Source organism: Pan troglodytes, chromosome 5, assembly GCF_028858775.2.
Source record: "Pan troglodytes isolate AG18354 chromosome 5, NHGRI_mPanTro3-v2.0_pri, whole genome shotgun sequence".
Classification (NCBI taxonomy): Eukaryota; Metazoa; Chordata; class Mammalia; order Primates; family Hominidae; genus Pan; species Pan troglodytes.
The window spans coordinates 142,014,190-142,037,236 of NC_072403.2; the positions used below are offsets into that span (position 1 = coordinate 142,014,190).

At 38.6% G+C, this 23,047-nt stretch overlaps 1 protein-coding gene across 14 annotated transcripts in view; it reads left to right on the forward strand.

Moving 5' to 3' along the window:
- Positions 1-22,136, forward strand: part of L3MBTL3 (L3MBTL histone methyl-lysine binding protein 3) — a 127,887-nt gene extending 105,751 nt beyond the window's left edge. For all 14 annotated transcript variants that reach the window (XM_063813457.1, XM_016956299.4, XM_063813462.1 and 11 more), the window contains 4 exons: positions 662-741; positions 14,165-14,334; positions 14,555-14,617; positions 20,312-22,136. In XM_063813457.1, the coding sequence (XP_063669527.1) occupies positions 662-741; positions 14,165-14,334; positions 14,555-14,617; positions 20,312-20,455 (457 nt within the window). In that variant the 3' untranslated portion in view covers positions 20,456-22,136. The remainder of the gene's footprint in view (positions 1-661; positions 742-14,164; positions 14,335-14,554; positions 14,618-20,311) is intronic.
- Positions 22,137-23,047: the final 911 nt, after the last annotated feature.

The window sequence follows — 23,047 nt, forward strand, 5'->3', positions numbered from 1 at the left end:
AGTAGTTCCTTTTTTTAAAAAAACAAACAAACCCGTTTTTGCCCTTGACATAAGGAGAAAAGCTCTGAATTAAGACTGTAATGGATCTATTCCATTTTGGAGCATCTCTGGCATGTTTAGTTTAGCATTAGGTTACTCCTGGTCAGAAAGAGGTGAAATCACTTCAGCGGGTGGACTTGACCTGATTAAGCCAGGAAAAGCTTCCTAGAATTGGGATTGATTCCCCCAAGCCAGTCTTAGCCTCCATCCGAATCCCAGTGCTGAGTCGTATATAGTGATTTAGTTCAATGGTGTGGACTTCCAAAACGTCTTCTTTCTTTAAATAGAAGTCTTACCAAACTGTGTAAGTAAAATTCCACATGAATACATGTCCCAAATTGTAGTTGAATTATTCAATAGCTACATTTTCCAGAATAGTTCATTTTATTATCCTTAGCTTTAAATCTTCTTCCTGAATAGGAAATGAAAATTGATAATGAGGAAAATGGGCATTTATAGGTGTTATTAATTAATTGCCTTGTAGTAGAACTATATATTCTTTCTAACACTTTAGTAGCATCCTTTGGTTTAAAATTAAGAAAAGCAGTTGTTGAGATGTAGTTCTGAACCATTTTTTAAAAATGTTTCTCTTATAAAATATTGAAATGCCTGTTTTTCTTAGAGACCAGCATGCTGATGATGTCAAAGAAGACTTTGAAGAGAGAACAGAAAGTGAAATGAGAACATCACATGAAGCCAGAGGTAGCCATAATAATTCTCATATTACTAATGTGTATTACTGCTAATATGAAACAATCAAAGCCTTAACTGGAATACAACAGTCTCTTTTATGTTAAAAATGAATTTTATTTTTTATTTTTATTGTTTTATTTTAGGTTCAGGGATACATGTGAAGGTTTGTTACGTAGGTAAACTCGTGTCATGAGGGTTTGTTATACAGATTATTTCATCACCCACGAATTAAGCCCAGTACCTGATAGTTACCTTTTCTGATCATCTGCCTCCTCCTGGCCTCCCCTGGCAAGTAGACTCCAGTGTCTGTCCTTTCCTTCTTCGTGTTTGTAGGTTCTCATCATTTAGCTCCCATGTATAAGTGAGAACATGCGGTACTTTTTTTTCTGTTCCTGCATTAGTTTGCTGAGAGTAATAGCCTCCAGCTCCATCCATGTTCCCGCAGAAGACATGATCTCGTTCTTTTTTATGGCTGCAAAAGATGAACTTTAAGTTTGGTTAACTAATAAGTTTGGTTAACTTATTCTTTTTTGCAGGCAGCAAAAGTTTATTGTTTAGTATCAATATAGTATGTAATTTTTTATATGGATTCATTTATGGTCTGTATTAACAGTCTCACATATTGGTACAGTATTGTACATAAAGTTTGGTAAGACATTCTCTTAGGACCTTGTCACACATTTTCTTTAGTATTGTTGATATCATTTGCTTCCTGTGTTTAAAACTCAATTCAGAATGTGTTTTGACATCCAGATAGAATATTGTCTTAATCTAATATCACAAAATGAAAAAAAAAATTCCTTAAACAATGTTTTAAGTTGTATTGGAGGAAATAATTTGTCCTGCATCTTTGTTAAAAATATATTGCTTTGGGAGGCCAAGGCAGGCGGATCACCTGAGGTCAGGAGTTTGAGACCAGCCTGGCCAACACGGTGAAACCCCATCTCTACTAAAAATACAAAAATTAGTCAGGTGTGGTGGCACATGCCTGTAGTCCCAGCTACTCGGGAGGCTGAGGCAGGAGAATCAATTGAACCTCGGAGGCAGAGGTTGCAGTGAACCAAGATCACACCATTGCACTCTAGTCTGAGCTACAGAGCGAGTGGTTTAATTAAGCAATGAAGTTGTAATAACTGTTAGTCATAGTATAGATGGTATTTATAAATAAAATATAACAATAATAATTTATTTTTTATAAGAAAATGTCAGTCTGATTATGATTTTGATTGTCCCTGGGAACTTTGCTTTTCATGTAAATAGTTTTGTTTAGATTACGATAAGATTTGAGAATGGCACCTGATGGCTGTTTGCTTGCAGTGACCTATTTCATAAGTGATGCTTTGATTTCCATATCTGATTTTCATAAAGCAACCATTTATGATTAATTTAAAAGTTATAGTCAGTGCTGTCTTCAGCACCCCTTATGGTGTTTATGTAGCACGGTGTACAAAGCCTATAAATGGTCAGAGTTGGAATCTCTGCTCTGCCACCTGCTGCTGTGTGATCTTAGACATGTCATCACATACCTCTGAGTGTTTCTGTTTCTTTATCTGTCTATCCAGGAGGATGATGATAGTATACCTCCCTCATAAGATTGTAATGAGGATGAAGTACAGTCACATTTGTAGCTTGCTTAGAATAGTGCCTGGCACACAGAAAGTGCTATGCAAGTATTCGATTATTTAAAATGTTTCTGATTATGGAAAAAGGCAGAAAAATATTTAATATATGAAGGTTTTGTTATCAGGGCTATTTTGAATTCTTAGACAAAAGCTTTGGCCTTTCTTTGTGAATGGTGGTTTATAAGAGGAGGTAAGAGCATGGCCTTCATTCAGGTCTCAGCTCTACTACTTCCTAGCTGTGCGGCTGGCTCTGGGCAAAGTACCTAACCTGTTTGTGCCTCAGTTTCGTCTTGTGTAAAATGGATGTAGTAATGGTATCTATATCATTGGATTATTGTGAGGATTAAATGCATCAGTGGCTGGAGTATTCACTCTTATTAATAGTAGTAGTATTGTGGAATAAGTGTCTATTGTATGGAATTACCTGATCATTAAAAGTTCAGATAGATTGATAATAAAATCTTCTAGGCTTTAAACTTGTTGAGGGAGTAATAATTTGATAACATATTTAGTTTCTCAGCGATCTTTTTAACTCAGTGTTTATTTAACTTTCCATTTTATTTGCTGGGCCAATTTTCATAATTTCTTTCTGAAAATTGTTTGCATAATGGAGAATTTCCAGTTTATTAACATATACTATGCATGGTATTCTCTTCTTTTTTAGGTAGTTTTATGTCTTTCTAATTTTTTTCTTTCTGTTTTTCTTGATTTGAATTGCCTAAGTTTTTGTTTTATTATTCCTTTCAAGGAACCATTGCTAGGAGTCATATATAATTCTTAATTTTGTAATTTTTCAAGTCATTTATTTTTATTGTTTTTTACCTGTAAAACCTGTAGTTCAATGTGCATGTTTTTGCTTATTGTCTTACTTTTCGTTAGTGAAAGAGAGCTTCATAAAATAAGTTGTTTTGAGAATTATTGCACATATTTTTATAGGTGAGATTGGCCTATAATGTTCTCCTTCACTGTCTCATCCAGCTTTAGCCTCCTAAAATCAATGTAATTTTTCTTCTTTTTCATGTTTCTGAAACATTTTGAATAAAATTGTAACATAAAATTTATCTATAGTGAAAATATGTTACGATTCTAGGCTTTAACATCTTTCTTAGCCTTAGATTTCTTTTATCTTTTCAAAATGGTTTTTCAAGAACCATTTTGTATGAAAGAGATTTGGATAGCACTTTGTCCGGTACTGGATAGCACCATCCAGTAGTTTACTGGTTGTCTTCACCTAAAATCCAGGGAGCTTTGGTCCGAAACCAAGGCTTATAGTATCTGAAGACATTTCTCAGTGACACTGGGGACCTCTCGGAGCCTAGTCAGTGGGTTTCCTCCTGCCTCTCAGTTCTTAATAGAGCCCTGACTGAGTGCCTTATATGGGGTTCCCTGGAAACAGACCCTGAGAGTGTTTTGTGCAAAAGGTTTGTTAGTGAGTATTCTTGGGAGCAACAACAGTGAGAGAGTGAAAGAAGCAGGATTGGGCAGACGGAGAAGCTGAGCTGTGATGTAGTTATAGCAGAGGCCTTAGCCCATCCCACAAGTTGTGCAGGTGGCGGTTCGGAGTTATCCCAAATTCAGGCAAGGGAACCAGGCTTTTGTATCTCTAAATTGACCAATCCTCGGATGTTTGCTGGGAGGGGCACATGTCCTCGGGCAAGGAAGCTCCCTTTGGCTTTGGACAGTTCCGGGAGAGGGAGGCAGCTTTGAGCATCTGCATTCCACAGGGAGAATGAAGCCCTGGTTCTGAAGGGTGCAAAGAATGGCCCACCACAGATTCACTATATTCAGCCAGATGTTTAGTCTGTTTTTCTTTGAGGGAAAATCAGACAAAACAAAAGAAACAAACCAAAATATCCCTTTATGTGAGATTAGGCCACCTAAATTCAGTCTACTCTCTTGGTTTTGAAAATGAACCTGGCTCTTAAATTCTGTCTTGTTTTGTGATGTTTTGCCTGGGAAGTCATGAGCCTTTTTGATTTTTTGATTCAGTCTTCTTTAGATCCAGAAAGCTTCCTTAAGTTATAGTTTTGATTATTATTAATACTTCTGCTTCATTTGTATCTTTCTTGAAGGTAATACCTGTTCTTCTTGGGCTAGACCCAAGGAATGATATCAAAAATACTTAACAGGGGCCGGGTGCGGTGGCTCCCGCCTATAATCCCAACACTTTGGGAGGCCGAGGCGGGTGGATCACCTGAGGTCAGGAGTTTGAGACCAGCCTGACCAACATGGAGAAACCCAGTCTTTACTAAAAATACAAAATTAGCCAGGCATGGTGGCTCATGACTGTAATCCCAGCTACTCGGGAGGCTGAGGCAGGAGAATCACTTGAACCTGGGAGGCGGAGGTTGCAGTGAGCTGAGATCGCGCCATTGCACTCCAGCCTGGGCAACAAGAGCGAAACTCCATCTCAAAAAAAGAATAAAATAAAATACTTAACAGCTCATTTGGTAACCAACATGGCACAGGACAGTTAAACAGTCGTCTTAGTACTGGAGCAGGGTCCTGGAGGCTCCGTGCTGTAACAGAAGTTATGCTTAGATGCTGGATCTTGGGGAAGTCCCACAAGGGACTGACTACATGGTGGGGAGTAACTATTGCCAACCAATATGGAAGTATTTTAATATTTTAACAACTTTGGCATTTTGTGATGTTGTCAACGTGTTTTTCAAGTTGAAATAGCTCACTCAGTCTCTCGTTCTGTCGAGTATGCTATTTACTGCCTTTAACATGAATTTTAACAGCAATGTCTCTTATTTTCCTGTGATTTCCTACATTGGCTTGTTCTCTTTTCATAGCCTATTTTTGTTTTATAGAGTTTATTTCCCCTTGTGCATTGCTAACGTCATGAAACTCTTCTGTCTATAACTCAGTGCTCTTCTTCTGATGTTTTCTAGAACTTTTTATCAGAGGCCCCATGGTAATTGTTTTCTGTTTGATCATTTTTGCATCCCGAGAAGTTTTCCCAAGGTCTCTTGTGAAGAACACTAAATGCTTAATGTTCCCGTTTGAGTCCTGGCACAATTCCTCTTTCAAACCCAAGGCTGAAGGTCAGACAGATGTGCTCCATTCCGGAGCCCTCTAGTGAACCTACAGGTGCCCACCAGTGTTCATTCTCATTTCCACTCCTCCAGTGGCAGAAGTAGCCCTTTCAAACCTAGCCTGGCTGGGGTGGCCTGGGGGTGGGAGAGAATGCCCCTTGCAGTGTGGGTAGCATTTATTCTAGAGGAGACCTGAGAAACCACCCTAAGTTGCTTTACAATGTCAAGAGGATTTAAGACTCCATAGGTCCATGAGGCCTGTTTTGAGTCTAGGAGCAAATTGATTTAAAAGACACGCACGCACACACACACACCCCCCTCTTAAAAAAGGATATTTCCCTCCCCCCACCCATTTCTTCTGTTAATTGTGTTTAGTAGAGTATGTGTAATTATGAGCTTTTGGGGATGATTCCTGCTATGCTACTGAATTTGATCTTTGGGGACTTTAACTCAATACTTCCCTCCCTCGCTCCCTCCCTCCTTACCTCTTTCCCTCCCTCCCTCCCTCTCTTTTTTTGCTTCTGTCTTCTCTACCTGAATAAGTAGCTCATTCCTACCATTATGGAAGTCCCATTAGTAAAGAATTGAATAGTTTGACCTTCAAATTTAAATTGTTGTATTCCTGGGAAAGGTATGGTTTTGTTTTCCCTTCTGCAGCCACTCTCTCTCCTGGGTGGCTCATGTGTGGAGAGAACTGAATTCTACTTTATAACATGCCAGATTCTCACCTAAAAAGACAGGCTTGCTTTTTGCTTCCATAGCCATTGGTTTATTTTGATTATTAACCTTGAAGTGATCCTCAGTTATCTTTCATGCCTGAGTTAAGTGTCTTGGAAGTTAATTTTATCTATATTCCTTCATGCTGTGAATTCACTTATTTTACCCAAACACTTTTATTGTTCTTCATTTTATATTTGGTCACCAGTTAGTAACTCTTACTTTGAAAAATATTAACAGATGTATCCCATTTCTTATGGTTTTATTTTTTCCTTTCATATTAAAAGCGTATTTTATAGATTCGTGAAATGTTAGCCTAAGAGGGTTATTGACTTATTTCTGTTTTTACTATTTCATGCCCAATATACTCCCAGTTATATGCGTTTCTTTCAACAGAGAAATACTATCTCCCATTTGCCAAATGCTTACTATATGCCAGATGCTGGGATAAGCATTTTAGAAATATCATGTCATCCTTACTACAATACTGTTAATTTGATTTAGCCAGGAATATATAGAGCTGGTCAGTGGCAGAGTGTGGCTTTGAATCCAGGTTTATCAGACTCAAAAACTGAACCTGTTGACCACAACCCTGTATTTGGTATTAGGAGGCAGGCGATCGAGGATCACTTCCTGGTGCTGCTGCTGCCTCACAGTGTGGCTTTGAGCCGTCAGGGCTGGGCCTCCGTTTCCTCACCTTAGGGATAGCTCCCTCAAAGCATTGTTTTGAAACTAAACTGAGACAAGGCATTTGAAGATTCTGGTTTCACTTTTGCCACTGGCCTAAAGGAACAGGAATGAGTCAGAACAAGTGGTAAGCAGTAGCTCGTGCTGCAGCTTGTGGACTTAGCATTGTTCAGGCTTGGAGAAGCAGGGAGCAGATTGGGATCTGAGTTTGCAAGCGGCAAGGAGCATAATGTGTACCTCCTTTTGTCTGGCACTTGCCCTCCTGGGTCAGCCTACCACATGATGGTTCTGTTGGGCCCTGATGGGAACAGTCTGGTAGGAAGCAGGTTCTTACCCTCCATGGTATTAGAGATGTCTCTTTCCACCAAAAGACCTCATATTTGGTTTAGGTAGTGTTCCCTATATTGAAGATTTATTGTCTTGTTTCTCCTGAAACACCAGAGGATGTTTATTTCAGGATCATCTTTATTTGAAAAGTCTTTTTACAAAGGTATTTTCTCTGCATCACTTTCTTCTACCCTAAGCCAAATCAGGAATTTTAATACCTGTACTCAACCAGAAATGAGAGGCATGTGAGCAGATTTGATTTGCACATTTCTACTTTGGATAATGACATTATTATTTATTAAACTTCATTTCAAAAAAGTGTAGGGACAGAGGGTAAGCTTCCCCTCTGCCTTCTCTGAAGGTTCACTGAGATGACTGACAATAGATTAATAGGAGAAAGAGGCATACAGAATATATTAATGTGCATAAATGTGGGAGTCCTGCAAATATGAGACTCAAGTCCAATGGTTGAAGCTTGTGACCCCTTTTCATAGAGGAAAGGAGAATGGGGGTGGGATTGGTATAGGTAGTTGTGAGGGGTAGTAAATAATTTTCAGGAGAAATGAATGAGCCCAAAGAACAATGGCCTGGGACAAAATTTCTCTGAGTTCTGTGGGAGGTTGCAGGCAGGTGAGGAGCAGAACTTCACTGTGAACAAATGTTGGTCTTACTATGTAGATAATGTCTCTTGGGTAATCTCTTGGAGCTGCCCTGAGAAGAATAGATGAAAAGTCTCTCTGAGCATGGTGATGACTTTTAGTGGTTAAATCTTTCTTGGCTATTTGATGAGACTTCTAAGTTGGCAATAGCATTTCTTTTGGAAAGAAGTTTTCTTAGTCAGATAAGGAAATTCTAGAGAATTTCTCTCTGCACGTGGGAAAGAAGGGATCAGAGAGACCAGGACATGGGGGAAGGTCAAAGGGAGACCTTGCTTCTGAGGCTTACTTCTGAGGTCTTTCAGTTTCCTTTAATTCAGAGCATTTAGCATGCCAAAGCGCCACATTTTGGGTCATTGTCCTCTGTAGCCTAACAAAAGTCTGCAAGTATATGCTGTATTTATATAGCCTTCGAGTTTCTGATACAGTACAGTGCTGAATAAATAATTGCTGAATGAAGAACTTTCATATGGTAAACAATAGAGGCAGGCCTTTATCACTAAGAATCAACATTTAAAAAACATCCCTTGTTTGCTGCTTTTTTAGAGGGATGAAATAATGAAGTCAAAGATCCACAAACTTATTTTTCTTACTATTACTCCCATCTATCATTTTCTTCTGATATTAACGAGACCCACCGATTGATGTTGTTTTAATGATATAGTTCCACAAGTGCATTAAATTGCTTTCCAAGTCACCAAAGTGAGACTTCCATTTTTTTGTTATTTTTTAGTAACATTAAGTAGTTTATTTAATACCTGGTGCTAGTTTATATAACTTTTATTATCCAAATAATGCATGTTTATTATAAAACAATTAGCAAATACAGGGAAGCAAAATGGAGAAAATCAAAATTACATGTAATTTTATACCATTTTCTGAATGTGGGGACCTACTTTTTTAGACTGTTTCTATCTGAAGTGTACAAAATACTTTGTAACCTGCAGTTTGCGTAAGTATTTATACTTCTTGCAACATAATGTTAAATATTCTCTCTGTGGATGGATGTAGCATCACTTAACAAACCAATCCCCTACTGTTGGGTTATCTAGGCTAGTTATTTTGTATTTCTGACTGTTATAAATGTTTTTGCAGTAAACTTTAGTAGTGATTAGGGTTAGTGGTGTGTGTGTGTGTGTGTGTGTGTGTGTGTGTAATATAAAACGCATAAAATGGCTTATGTAAGGTAAAAGAGGCTTATTTCTCTTCCACATAAAGGAAGTACAGAGCTTGGTCCAGGATTTAAATGGTACTTAACAGTGTCAGGAAATCAGATTCCATTTATCTTGCTGCTCTGCCTTGCAGAGCACGTATTCCCAACACCATATCATGGTTAGAGGTGGTTGCTGGAAGGCTAGCCATTAAAGTACTATTCTACCCAGCAGGAAGGAGGGACATATTGGGGGAGTGGTGGTGGGTGTGCTCTCAGCCTTTAAGAGCACTTCCAAGTCCAATTAGCAGAACTCACAGGATGTTGTAGATTCCACTTCTGCTTATGTCCGTTAGTCATATGGCCACTTTTAGCTGAAAAGGAAGCTGGGAAATGTAGTCTTTATCTGAGTACAGTTACATATGTACCAGAGACCCTCCACTGTAACTGACTTTGAGATGATTGTTAGCGTTCGTGCTTCATTATTTTCTTAAGATGAACTTCTAAACTTGGAATTGTGGAGTCAGTGGATGATAACTCAGAAGGAATCTTTTCCAGGTGAGAGAAAAGACTTTTGCCCAAAGCTGCTCCTTGGAGTGTTTTGTGGTTTCTTTAGCATACCAGTGCATGATGAAGATAAGAATGGGAGACATTCTTTTATCTCGCTGGAAGGTGCCATCCATCCGATCTATCCAGAGAGCATCTGCTGACCCTGATGGAGGTGCACAGGTGCAGGGTCGGTAGAGGCACCTCTTACTGGGGCTTTACCAGTGAATGTTTGAAATTTGAGTATAAAAGAGATCCTAACAGTACATTCCTTATACCATGCAATATCTCATGGTGTGTAGGGCCAGGGATATTGGTGGTGCTGTGTTCTAAGACTGGAAGCTACTTTTCAGCTGGTCCTGTCTGACTTGTAGGTAGATTTGGATCTTCAAATTTGGCACACAAAAATCTTTTTATCTTTTTTTCAACAAAACATTGGTCTTTATGCCTCTTATTCATGACTAGAGGTCTTTAGTGTCTGTCTCTTTCTCATACATATGTATAGGCCTCACTGAGAAAATTTTTTAAAAGAAAAGTAGTGATTATTTGATTAAACATTAGACTGAATAGATTAATTTGTTCATAAACATAATGAATATTATTATTTTTCTCTGCAGTATACTGTGTCCATTTTAATGTACTGTCACTTTTCTCTTAATTCTTATCTTTCCACTGTTGAGGATGACAGCTTTGGTTCTACAAATAAAATTTATCAGATTGTTGAATCAAGAATCAGGAAGGATGACCATTCCTTCCATATGGTAATTTTAGTTATTCACAGTCAGCCTAAAATATTTTTTACTCACTGTGGAAGCACACAACCCGAAACCAAGTGGGGCAAGTGAGAAAAGAGTTTGATCACATACCTTTGGTCAATGTTCATCACAGAAAACTTCAGAAATAGAGAAAACTTCTTAAAAATTTTCTTTTCCATGCATGTCAATGCTTTGAGAGGAGAGTGGCATGAAATAGGGTCCCAGGCAAAGGGAGGTGGCTGAAATGTCTTTAGAACACGAGGCTCTGTTTCCCGAGGCATATTGTGCACATTTAAACCTACCCTTCCTTACTCTTGGCACTGAACCACCTACTGGAGCCGGAGTCTATTTGCATTTATTTTAGCCTATGTCATAACATGTTAAAACAAAAACCTGGAGTCACTTTTCTTTGCAATTCAAGGAATGCAGTACAAATTTGCTCAAATGAAGCTGCTTTCTTTATTCCTTTTGGATTAAAATCATAGGAGGTGGCATGCTGTGTGGCAGATAACATCAGTTAGCGAAGAAGACTCAGCAAAAGGAAGGAAAGTCTTAATGCGAAGGAGGCAGAGTTGGTACTAGGATTGGAAGAGTATGTATATCTAGGCCTATTTATCGTATCAGGCTTAAAGACATGCAGAGGCAACCACAGACATAAGGGCTTTGGTGTTTTTAGTCATTTCCTTAGAATGGGTTAGTTATTTTTCTAAGGAACAATGTGCGGAACATTAGAAATGAATTGTGACTAATACAGCTTTTAGCAGAAAATAAAATGGAAGAGTAGGTCTGCAGTGATAGAATGAACAGTGCTGAGTGTTAATAGAACATAAACAGTAATAGGATAAAGACTATGGCTTTGGAAAAGACTAATTATATGGCATGCACTCAGGATACAAATTACAAAGTCAGCCCTATTGTTTTACTGTAGTGTAGAATTGGAAATCTTACCATTTCATATAAAGCTGTCTTATAAAATATGTACAAATATTGTATTTCAAATAATAGCTAAGCTCTTTAGAATACCTGAGATTAAAAAGATGTTTTTAAGTTACTCCGTATTTTGCAACACAAAAATTCCTTAAATCTGGGCAATTCAAAAAGAAAAAGAGAATAAAAACAAACTGTTTCTGGTTTATGTATTTGGTTCATAATAGATATTCAATAAAATGGGATGAGGACCTGCACCTTTGAGGTTGATTGGATGAAATGTGGAAAGAGGGATAATGATGGCTTTTTAAAACATATTTGAAGATTTGAAATGTTTCATGTGGAGCAGACACTAGAATTTTTCTGTATAAGCTCAATGAGGTAGTACCAGAACCAGTGGGTGTCAACTCCAATAAAAGAGATTTTTGACTCAGCATAGTGACTTTCTAGCATTCAGAGCAATTCAAATTTTGGATTAGGCTAGTTTAAGAATAAACTTATTAGAAAACTGTAACAGAACAATAAGAAATAAATTTTTAAAAAATTTACCACTTATAACAGCCTCAGGAAACATCTGATACATAGGAATAAATTTAACAAAAGATGTGCAAGATGTCTACCTGAAAATGACAAAATATTAATGAGAGATATTAAAGAAGAGCCAAAGAAATTGAGGGATTTAGCTTCTTCATGGATTGGAAGACTCAATATTGTAAAGAAGTCATTTCTTAACCAAATTTATCTATTGGAAATTTGTCTAGTAGAAATAAGCCCTTTACAAAAGAGCCTGTCTATGTGGAAAATAAACATAGGGAAAGATTATCATTAATCATGGAATGTATTTGTAACCATAATGTGATACCACTATACACCCACTAAACGGTTAAAAAGAAAAAGATAGACAATACCAAGCATTGGTGTGGAGGTGAAGCAATTGGAACTGTCATATGCTGTTGGTAGGTATTCTGCAGTTGTTTTGGAAAGCTGACAGGATTTACCAAAGCTTAATGTACACACATGCTGCGACCTCAAAGTTTCACTCTTTGGTATATGTGTAATGGAAACACATACATACATTCAAGAAATTGTTACCAGGAAAGGGTCCCAATCCAGACCCCAGGAGAGGATTCTTGGGTCTCGTGCAAGAAAGAATTTGGGGCAAGTCCAGAGAGTGAAGTGAGGATGCAAAAGTGTATTAGGAAAGGAAAGGAATAAAGAATGACTACTCCAAATGGTTGCCCACTTTTGTGGTTATTTCTTGATGATATGCTAAACAGGGGGTGGATTATTTGTGCCTCCCCTTTTTAGACTGTATAGGGTAACTTCCTGATGTTGACATGACAATTGTAAACTGTCCTGGCGCTGGTGAGAGTGTAGCAGTGAGGACGACCAGAGGTCACTTGGTTTTGGTGGGTTTTGTCTGGCTTCTTTACTGCAGTCTGTTTTATCAGCAAGGTCTTTATGACCTGTATCTTGTCCACATCTCCTAGCTCATCCTGTGACTTAGAATGCCTTAACCATCTGGGAATGCAGTTGTCTCAGACCCAGTAGGTATCAGCCTCATTTTACCCAGCTCCTGCTCAAGATGGAGTTGCTCTGGTTCAAACGCCTCTGACAAAATAATCTGTACAAGAATGTTTGTAATAGCACCAAATTAAAAACAACTCAGTTGCTCATTGTTCATGATCTCCAAATAAATTATAGAGTATTCACAACCACAAAAACCATACAAGAAAGAGAAGGTAACTTCTACTACTCACAACAATGTGGATGAATCTCAGAAACATGCTGTTTAGAGAAAGAAGCCAGATACCCAAGTTTCCATTTTAAATACAATTCAAAAAAGGGTAAATGAATCTATGGTGTTAGTAGTCAAGGAAGTGGTCACCCTTGACAGATGAGGTGTGATTGGAAGGGTGTGCTGGCCACGTTTTGTTTTCAGTCAGGGTGTTGGTTACATGGGTGTGTTCACTTTGTGAAAATTCAGTGAACTTTACACTTAGTGATTTCTGTGTCTTTCTATAGATCTTAGAGATATAAAAGCAAGGCTTTGTGATAGAATTGAGGTGTCCTTGTAACTGAGCTGGTGTGTGAGCGGAGAGGAAATGTAGGGGAGGTGCCTTTCTTCTGAGGTGCTTTGAATACAGAGTTTTCAGAAAAGGTTTCTGTTCTAAAGGACCATAAGGAGATGACGATTGACAGCTCTAAGTCAAGCGTCCAGAGGACAAAAATCCTTTGCTAGAGAATGGCTGTTTTAGGAAAGCAGCCATAAAACTAGCTTTGGGTTCAGAAGCTCTAACATAAATAGAATATTCAGTAGGGTTTTTTTTTTCTTTCAAGAGATGGGACCTTGTCTTGTTGCCCAGGCTACAGTAAGAATATTTAGTAGTTTTAATTTTGATCTGAACAAGTAAAATATTACAAAAGCATTTGCATTTCTGCTGTTTTATTTTTATTGCAATAATTTCATGTCCCTGTCAAAAAATTGAATTGGCTATTTAAAAAATCAGTATGATTAGTAAATAAGAAGTTAAAAAACCAAACCAAGCCCTGAGACAAAAGGAGAGAGAAAGTACGCCAACTGTGAATACATGGTAAGCACAGGTGTTAGACGTGAGATGCAACTTGGCTGTTACCTTTACAACATCCAAAGCAGAAAGGGGAGCAAATAAACAACTTCCTAGAATAAGACTAACTTTCCTTCCCATTAAAACTTTGAGGCACGTTTCTTATCTGAAGCATTAAAGAGACAACGTTGAACAACATAATGAAGCATATCTTTAGTAATGAGTGCTGTAGCAAATGATATCAGTTGAATTTACAGGTTGTTTTTTATAGTGACCTTCAGTAAAGACAAAGAAGAGCCTATTCAATAGTATAATGCTGAAAGGAACCAATGCTTTAACCACTCCCACCCCCAGTCTCATTATCTGGGAGATGCACAGCATTTGGGGCTTTCTTGCTGCTTTCAGAGAGTGATTTCCCATTTGTTTTCATTGACCAGGTGCCCGGGAAGAACCCACCGTCCAGCAGGCACAGCGTCGGTCAGCTGTCTTTCTGTCCTTTAAGTCCCCAATTCCATGTCTGCCCTTGCGCTGGGAGCAGCAAAGCAAACTTCTTCCAACTGTCGCAGGAATCCCTGCCAGTAAAGTTTCCAAATGGAGCACAGACGAGGTATATTTTATTTTCTTTGCTGCCCGACACCCGATACAGGATTACTGGCTTAAGAGGTGTGGAACATTGAGCGTAGGTAGCGTTTAGTCCTTTTTTTCTGAAAGAGAAGAAATTATTGTGAGAGAAATAACTAATGCATATGGGTTAAATGTTTTGAACCTGTAGCATTTAGATTCTGACTGTGTTTTTTAACTGGGAATTTTGATATTGCTTTTGACAGGTGTCAGAATTTATACAGAGCTTACCTGGGTGTGAAGAACATGGAAAGGTATTTAAAGATGAAGTAAGTGTTCCACTAAATTGCAATATGTTACTTAATGGGATCAAAGCACTGAAATGCAGTGGATGGTGAAATGTGTGGAATTGGCAGAGTCAAAAAGAGATGGGGTGTGTTGAAATTGACAAATTGATGTATACTAACAGGCAGTATGAATCAGTTGTATAAAAATGTCTTTGTATAAGATGAGATGCATAAGAATATTTGTGAGTACCATTTTATGATACCCCACAGCAGTAACACTAGGCTCCTTATAAAAAGAAAACCCACAGAACTTAATAGCATGCATTTATATAGTTCATAGCACAGAGGAAGCCAAAGAAAGAAATAAGCAACATTTTATCTTTTTAATAAAGTGAAATTAGTTTCCATTATTTTATTTTCCAGTGTCATTCTAACACCATGATTGACTCCATTTGAGGTTTATAATAAGTAATATTAGCATTATGTCTAAAAAAATCCCTTAAGTCATATACATTCCTCAATAATGTTTATAATAAGATATTTATCACAGTCCACTTTCGGAAGATTATTTTATTAGTTGTTTTCAACTCCGTCTCCAAAACTTCAATATAAGGGGTGATTAAGAATGATATCACTTACAGTGAGCACTAGAATAAAAAGGAATCTGGTTTCTAACTTTTAATTCTGTAAGCGTACAGCAGGAGACCCTTTTCAGTAGAGACCTTTAAAAATAAGCCACTTGCCTGTCATCTCCTCCAAGCAAAGCAGTCAATTACCCCTCTGATTTTGGCTGTGTCTACTCCTGCCAGAAGGCAGAAAGTAGACTGAGTAATCTCAGAAGGTGCTCTCCAACATCTGCTGTCTACAGTTACACGCATACACACCTTGTTTGCCCCTATGTGTAAAGCTCAACTGTTAAGAACAGCACACTTTCCATTTCATTGCAGGAGTATAGACACAGCTAACAATCCAGCCACCAGTTGTCAGTGTTGTTATACTGTTAGGTATAATTTATGCGTTAGATGAAAGCTTGTTAAGATGCACAAGGATCTGATTTCCAACATCCTTTTTCTGATTTATGTTCTTATTGTGCAAATGTTTTATTTTCTCTCTGTTTGATCTTTAATTGGCAGTTATACCGATTTTCTTTCCCTAAGTCCTGAGTGTCTTCACTGACACTCTCAATTCATTTTCTGTTTTTTCCTTTTTTTTTTTTTTTTTAAATCGAGATGGAGTCTTGCTCTTCTCGCCTGGGCTAGAGTGCTCACTGCAACCTCTGCCTCCTGGCAGAGGCGATTCTCCTGCCTCAGCCACCTGAGTAGCTGGGATTACAGGTGCCCGCCACCACGCTCGGCTAATTTTTTTTGTATTTTTAGTAGAGACTTGGTTTCACCGTGTTGGCCAGGCTGGTCTCGAACTCCTGACCTCAGGTGATCTGCCCACCTCGGCCTCCCAAAGTGCTGAGATTACAGACGTGAGCCACCGTGCCCAGCCTGAATTCATTCTGTATCGCTGAGCAGACTTAGAGCCACACAGGGAGCTGTTGGTCTGTCTTGGAAAATGTCATGTAGTCATTACCTTTGAAAATAATAAAGTATTTTTGAAAATAAATTTATAATGCATCTCTTTTATAACTTCTGTTTTTTTATTCTGTTGATATCTAGATAATCCATATAGGTTTGCTCTATTATTCAGTTTGAGTAAGATTCAAGTTTAAATTCAAAATGAGATGCTATTTTTTGAGTAATTTTTTTTATTCATGGCAGATTGTCTTTGGAGATGTTCCTCAGTTACCAAATACGCTCAAAGCTAGATCCTTTTCTGGAGGAGTGAGATAGTTAATATTCTCTGTCGATATGTATTATTCATTCATTTACTCCTTCATTCATTCATCTTGTGCACATTTGTTAAATTCCGACCATGCGTATGTTACTTTGTGTCATGCTCTTGTGAGAAGGATGATTCGAAAATGATGAAACCTAGTCCTTGTTCTCAAGTGTCTCACAAGGTCAGTGGGTTTGGGTTTTGAGTCCTACAAGTAAACCATAGTACAAATCTAACCGAAATCTTATAAATCATCTTTAAAAGGCAAAGGACAAGTATTCAGATAGGCTGTTGTTGGAAATTATCCTTGACTTCTCTCTTACACATCATGCCACATCTCATCTGTTGAAAATCCTATTGGGTGTATCTTTGAAACATGTAAAACCCTTATCACTCTACTGCCACCACCACCCTGGTCTGCACCACCATCCTCTCCCACTTGGATTAGTGCAGTAACCTCCAAACTCATTTTCCTGCTTCTGTTTTTGCTCCTCTACAGTCTATTCCCAGCACAGCCAAGGTTACCCTGCTGAAACATAAGTCAAACCATGTCACTCCTCTGTTCAGGTCCTTCCAATAGCTTCATCTCTCAATCAGAGTAAAAGCAGAAGTCCTTACAAGGGCCTGCAGTCTGACACCTCATTACCTCTCTTGCCCCCTGGCTCTTTGTTTACACTGCCCCTCACGAGTCTACGTGCTGGCCTCCTTGCTCTTCCTCTGATTGTCCAGGCTTGCTCCCGCTCCTCCTTCTGCACAGAACACTCTTCCTCCAGATGTTCATGTGGCTCACTTCTTCTGCTCAGATGCCAGCTTGCCAATTAGTCCTGCCCTGACTTTCCTACTTGAAATTGCCTCTTGTCACCACACATGCATCCCTGCTCCTGCTGCCCATTCATCTTCCTAGTCAGCTCTGTTTAATCATAGCACAAATCACCTTTTTTTTTTGAGACAGAGCCTCACTCTGTCACCCAGGCTGGAGTGTAGTGGCACAATCTTAGCTCACTGCAACCTCTGCCTCCCAGGTTCAAGCTATTCTCATGCCTCAGCCTCCCAAGTAGCTGGGACTGCAGGTGCGTGCCACCACACCCGGCTAATTTTTGTATTTTTAGTAGAGATGTGGTTTCACCATGTTGGCCACACTGGTCTTGAACTCCTGACCTCAAGTGATCCACTGACTTCAGCCTCCCAAAGTGCTGCAATTACACTCATGAGCCACTGCTCCTGGCCAACATGAGTCACTTTCTAACTTACTAATTAATTGGCTTACTTAGTATGTTTATTGGCTTATGGTCTGTCTACCACTTCTAGAATGTAAACTCCACAAAAAGTTTTTTGCTTGCTTGGTTTTATTTGTTTTATTCCCTGCTATATGTCTAGGCCCAAGAAGAGTGTTTGGAATATAATAGACATTCAGTATATTTTTGTTGGGTGAATACATTCATGCCTTTACACTCTGAGAAAGACTCACTCAGACAGAGCATGTCACTGTGGTTTCGAGTTAAGGCATTGGAAAAGAACAAATAGTGAACAGTGGAAAGGGCAGTGAAATGGAAGGCCAGAGCTCCTGAATTCCAAATCTCTCTCCCTTGTTTTAGGCCATTAGCAAGACACCTAATGTCTGGAATAATGGCATTGTATATGCATTGCAGAAGCTAACCAAAAAAAAAGTAAGCCTTGTAATACATTGCAGTGGTCACTGTTGTTCTTAGGATGTACTTTCCTGAATTAAGTTTACTTCCTTCCAATCAAGACTTGTTCGTATGGCCACATGTCAGAGCAACCTGTATGTAATAAAGAGTTTGGAAGTAGCCTCAAGATTTTTTTTCTTTCTAGTGTATGTAACCTTATAAATAACAACCTACCAAAATGTATCCTTACTGTCCCACTTTTAACTTCAAATCCCAGCCACTAAGTTCTCTGGATGTTTTTTTTTTCCATCAGTTACCTGTTGTGTTATACTCTTACATAGTTTCAGAAGGAGACTTGCTGTCTGCGCCAGGCCTTCAGTAGGGCCAAGGTTATAATAAACCAGTCAGCCTTTGTAGTGGGCTCCTTGGGAATGTCAGTTGACATTTTCATTAATGACTTAGAAGACTTCTATAAGGCTGTCCATTGTACTAAGGTCTGCCTTGGTTGAGCGAAGTGTTAATAGATCTGCCTTTCTTCCTGACCTTGCTTTATCAGAGGACTATCATAGCACAAGCAAATGAGAACAGACCAAATGTTTCCAAAAAACAGGAGAACATTTCTCATACCTGCCGCTTAACGGTGCTACACTTGGAGATTAACACTGGAACGTCTTTCCTTCTAGTTTACAACAGCAGGATGTCTTCTTATTAGCACACTTTTTCCACATAATTGTTACTTGAAGAAGTTGGGTAAGATGACTCCAGTTCTTACTGATGAAGCATTTAGGCAGTCTATATTTACAAGTCTTTCATTTTTAAAGGAGAGAGGAAAATCTTAAGAAGTAGCAATTTAATTATATCAGCCTTGTTTAGAGAACTGTTTGCAGAATTTAGAGTTGTCTTAGTTTGCTAGGGCCGCCATAACAATGCCAGCCACAAACTGGTGGCTTAAATGGCAGAAATGCATCATCTCACAGTTCTAGAAGCTGAGAATCTGAAGAAGGCTAGAAGTCAGGGAGTTGGCAGGGTTGCTTCCTCCCGAGGGCTGTGAGGAAAGAATCTGTCCTGGGCCTCTCTCCTTGACTTGTAGATGTGACTTGTAGATGGTGGTCTCTCTTTGGGTCTTTACGTTGCCTTCCCTCTATATGTGTCTCTTTCTCCAGATGTCTCCTTTTTATGAGGATACCAGTCATAATTGGATTAGGCACCCACCCTACTCCAGTGTGACCTCATCTTAACCAGTTACCTCTTCACTGACCCTATTTCCAAATAAAAGTCACATTCTGAGGTACTGGGGGTCAGGACATCAATATACGAATTTTTGTGACAGGGACACCATTCAACCCATAACCGAGTGCGTTGCTGTCAAGGTTTCTGATGTTCTAAGGCAGAGAACAAAAGTGTGTTTTACTTTTTGTACAAGGTGGGAAAACTGAAAGGGAAACTTTTTTTTTTTAAGGTGATAAAAGAGCTGAAAGTCATAATGAAAGACTGTTTCTTTGCTCTGCCCAGTAAGCCAGACATCATTTTCATAGTATTTTATCTTTTAACCTAAAAGATGTGTTGTACCTTTGAACTTCTAGAGAATAGTAGCCTATTTTTCAGAAGCATAGACTTTTGTCTTAGAAGATGTCCAGAGAGAGGAAGGGTCTTTCTCGTAGTTACCCTACCTGAGTATTAGAAGAACCACCTTAAAGTCAGTGACTCGTAACACCAGCCTCACATTCACTGTTTGATTGCCCCGTTAGTAAATGCTTTTCTTCTGTGTGTAAAGACCAACTGTGGCCACACTAGAGATAAGTGTTATCTTTCTGATTTTCTTTTCTTCATGGTGGAAGGCTAATTCTGGGGAAAAAAATGTTGCATGTAGCTGATATGTTTGCCTGAATTATTTTATGTCCACAAACATTCATGTACCTGTTATCTCTTCTAATTTTAAAACCTGCCATGATAAAAACTAGACTTTGGGCATCCTGGATTTTTCCATCTTCTTCTTAACTCTACAACTAATTCAGAGTAATCACAGGAAGATATGGGCACCTTCTGTTTTCCTTTGGCTGGTTTTTCAGGTGAATTAGTTTACTTTCTTCCCAGTCCACTTTGGGATGTGTCATTGTGGATAAGAAAGGTCCATATATCAAGAAATGTCATTGCACACATGAACTTCTCTGTGTGCTTTTTTAGCATTGCTATGTAGAAGACAGCTGGTAATTTAACCTTGAATATTTTCTACAACACTGCATCTTGTTAATCCACATTCTGTTGTTTTTTTCCCCCATTTTAGCAAATTGATGGAGAAGCATTTCTACTTATGACTCAAACAGACATTGTTAAAATTATGAGCATTAAACTGGGCCCTGCTCTCAAAATTTTCAATTCCATCCTGATGTTCAAAGCTGCAGAGAAGAATTCTCACAATGAACTTTGAAGATGGTGAATTCTGAATACCATCAGCATTCTGCTTTAAAGCTCATGTTTTATTCAAAGCACAAGGACGGTTATAACTCCTAAGTGAGAAGTCTCCAAAACTCAAAAGAGCAACACTATCGGATTATTTATATTACTCAAGAGACAATATATATGAATTCTTATGAAAGTGCTTGAGCTTTTAACCAGGTACTGTCTAACAACAGTCATCTTTTGGTTCTGTTCACTGAGCTAAATTTATCTTTGTAAATCTTTTTGAGTCTGGGGGGTGGGGGGAAGGGGGACTTCATTAATTATTTATGGTAATGGGGGGGCAGAGTAAGAACTTTTGGCATTTTGTAAACATTGTTGAATTCTCTTTCATGTACACTGTTTCTTTTTCAATACTTTCAGAAACCTTTTTATATAATCAAATTTCAATTTAAACCAAATTAGTCAAAACCTGGCTAAGTTTAGCCAGTAGGACTGTTATCTGTATTGTTAATTTTGTGCCATATTTTGAATTGCAACATTATGCTAAGTATAACTTTGCAAGTCATGATATTGCCTAACTGCTTGTCGTAATTGTCAGGGCTGAATAGTTGTAAGAATGACTTTTCTTTGAATCAGTATTTTTCCTTTTGCACGCATTATGAAATGTTAAACAAATTACTTTTCACCAGCATCTTTACTATAATTACCAAAAACATGTATATAAAAGAATGGAATTGAAAAATAAAATATATAAACATAAATAAATTAGGTAGTGTATTTTGAGTGGCATCAGTCTCACTCATCTTGGTGCCCTGGTGTTTACAAGAGCCAGATGGTGTCAGAGGAGTATGCAGTTGTATGCAGTTATGGTTGGGGGGAATGTTTGTGAGGGTCTTGAACTATTTATGAGATGATCTTGAGCTTCTAATTGTCATTGATGAAATTGTGGTGGTTTACAGAGACTAAGAGCTCATTCTGTCAACAGAAACACTAATCTGTACAGAGCGCTGTCTCAGGTCATGCATTGTCCTCCAAACCCAAAGGTTTTTTTCAGGGTTGGCTAAAGAGCGAGTGTCGTGATTTTGCTGAAAAGACAAGGTGTGAAGGAGCAACTTCAGTTGACACAAAATTTGAAATGCTCACAGATCAGGGAGGTGATTTCCCAAAGTAATTGCCCAAGAACCTCCGTTTTGGAAGGATTCCTTTTTCTGTAGAATACTTTGCCTCGATATATAAGCATACAGATGCACTTTAAATGAAAACCCTTGATTATAAATTGATAGCTGGTAGTGTTTCTTTTGCAAGAATGCATTTCTAAGGCAAAAGGTAAATTATTTTGTCCGTCTGTTGATGTACTTTCTGATTCCAGGATTGGATATTTATTCAAGGACTATTTTAAAAATAGAAAGTAAGTTTGTAGCATGCTGTCTGAATTCTGGGGTAAGTTCCACCTCTTCTTTAGTTGCTTTCGTTTTTTATGATGTAGGACTTCCTTTGATATCCCTGTTGGAAGTCCATTAGCAGTCCTTTGCATTTGTCAATTCAAGGTAAAACAGGGTCAGTGACATCTGCAGTGTCCCAGTCATTTATTTGCATGAATCTGCTTAAATAAGTTTTTTGTTGCTGTTTTTTCTTTTTTATGTTCAGAATTTGTACATTCAAGTTGTACTTGTTATATCTGATATGAATGAAATAAAATCTTAATTACAGATGCTTTTTACATATGTATGATTTTTAAGAAAACTTCTCAAATAGGAGAGGCAGAACAAGAACAGGAAGAGCATCAAGTATTTGGACATTACTAGCTATGTAATGAATCTGTAGGATTCAGAATTGTCAAACTGCGTCCCAAGATGATGACAAAAATATTGAAAGATTATATTGTTAGGTCAAGTCCAATTCATCCCCATTGGGATTTTTTTTTCAAGTGTAAAGCATAGAACTAAAGCATAAGTCTCTCTCTGTCCCCCAGGCTGGAGTGCAGTGGTGCACTCTCGGCTCACTGCAACCTCTGCCTCCTGGGTTCAAGTGATTCTCCTGCCTCAGCCTCCTGAGTAGCTGGGATTACAGGTGCCTACCACCACGGCTGGCTAATTTTGGTATTTTTAGTAGAGATGGGGTTTTGCCGTGTTGGCCAGGCTGGTCTTGAACTCCTGACCTCAGGTCATCTGCCTGCCTCAGCCTCCCAAAGTGCTGGGATTACAGGCATGAGCCACCACTCCCGGCCAATTTTTAAAATCTTATTGAAGACATCCACTCATTCTATGCAACATGTTGTTACATGTTAGAGGCAAGGCATTAAGCATCTGTAGGGTGGTGAGGAATTCACTGTACCTCAAGAAGGTGAAAACTCTCACCACTCCATCCCTGGGATATAGTCTAAGTTTTAACAGAGAATATAGGGCACCATGATTGTAGGGAGATCTCTGAAATGAGAGATGCAGGCTTGGGGTAAGACAAACGGTGGAAGCCAAGCTCAGTGGCTCAACCCTGTAATCCCAGCTACTCAGGAGGCTGAGGCAGGAGGATCTCTTGAGCCCAAGGATTTTGAGACCAGCCTGGGCAACATAGCAAGACCCCATCTCAAAAAAATAAAAATAAAAGAGAGAAAAGGGAGGAA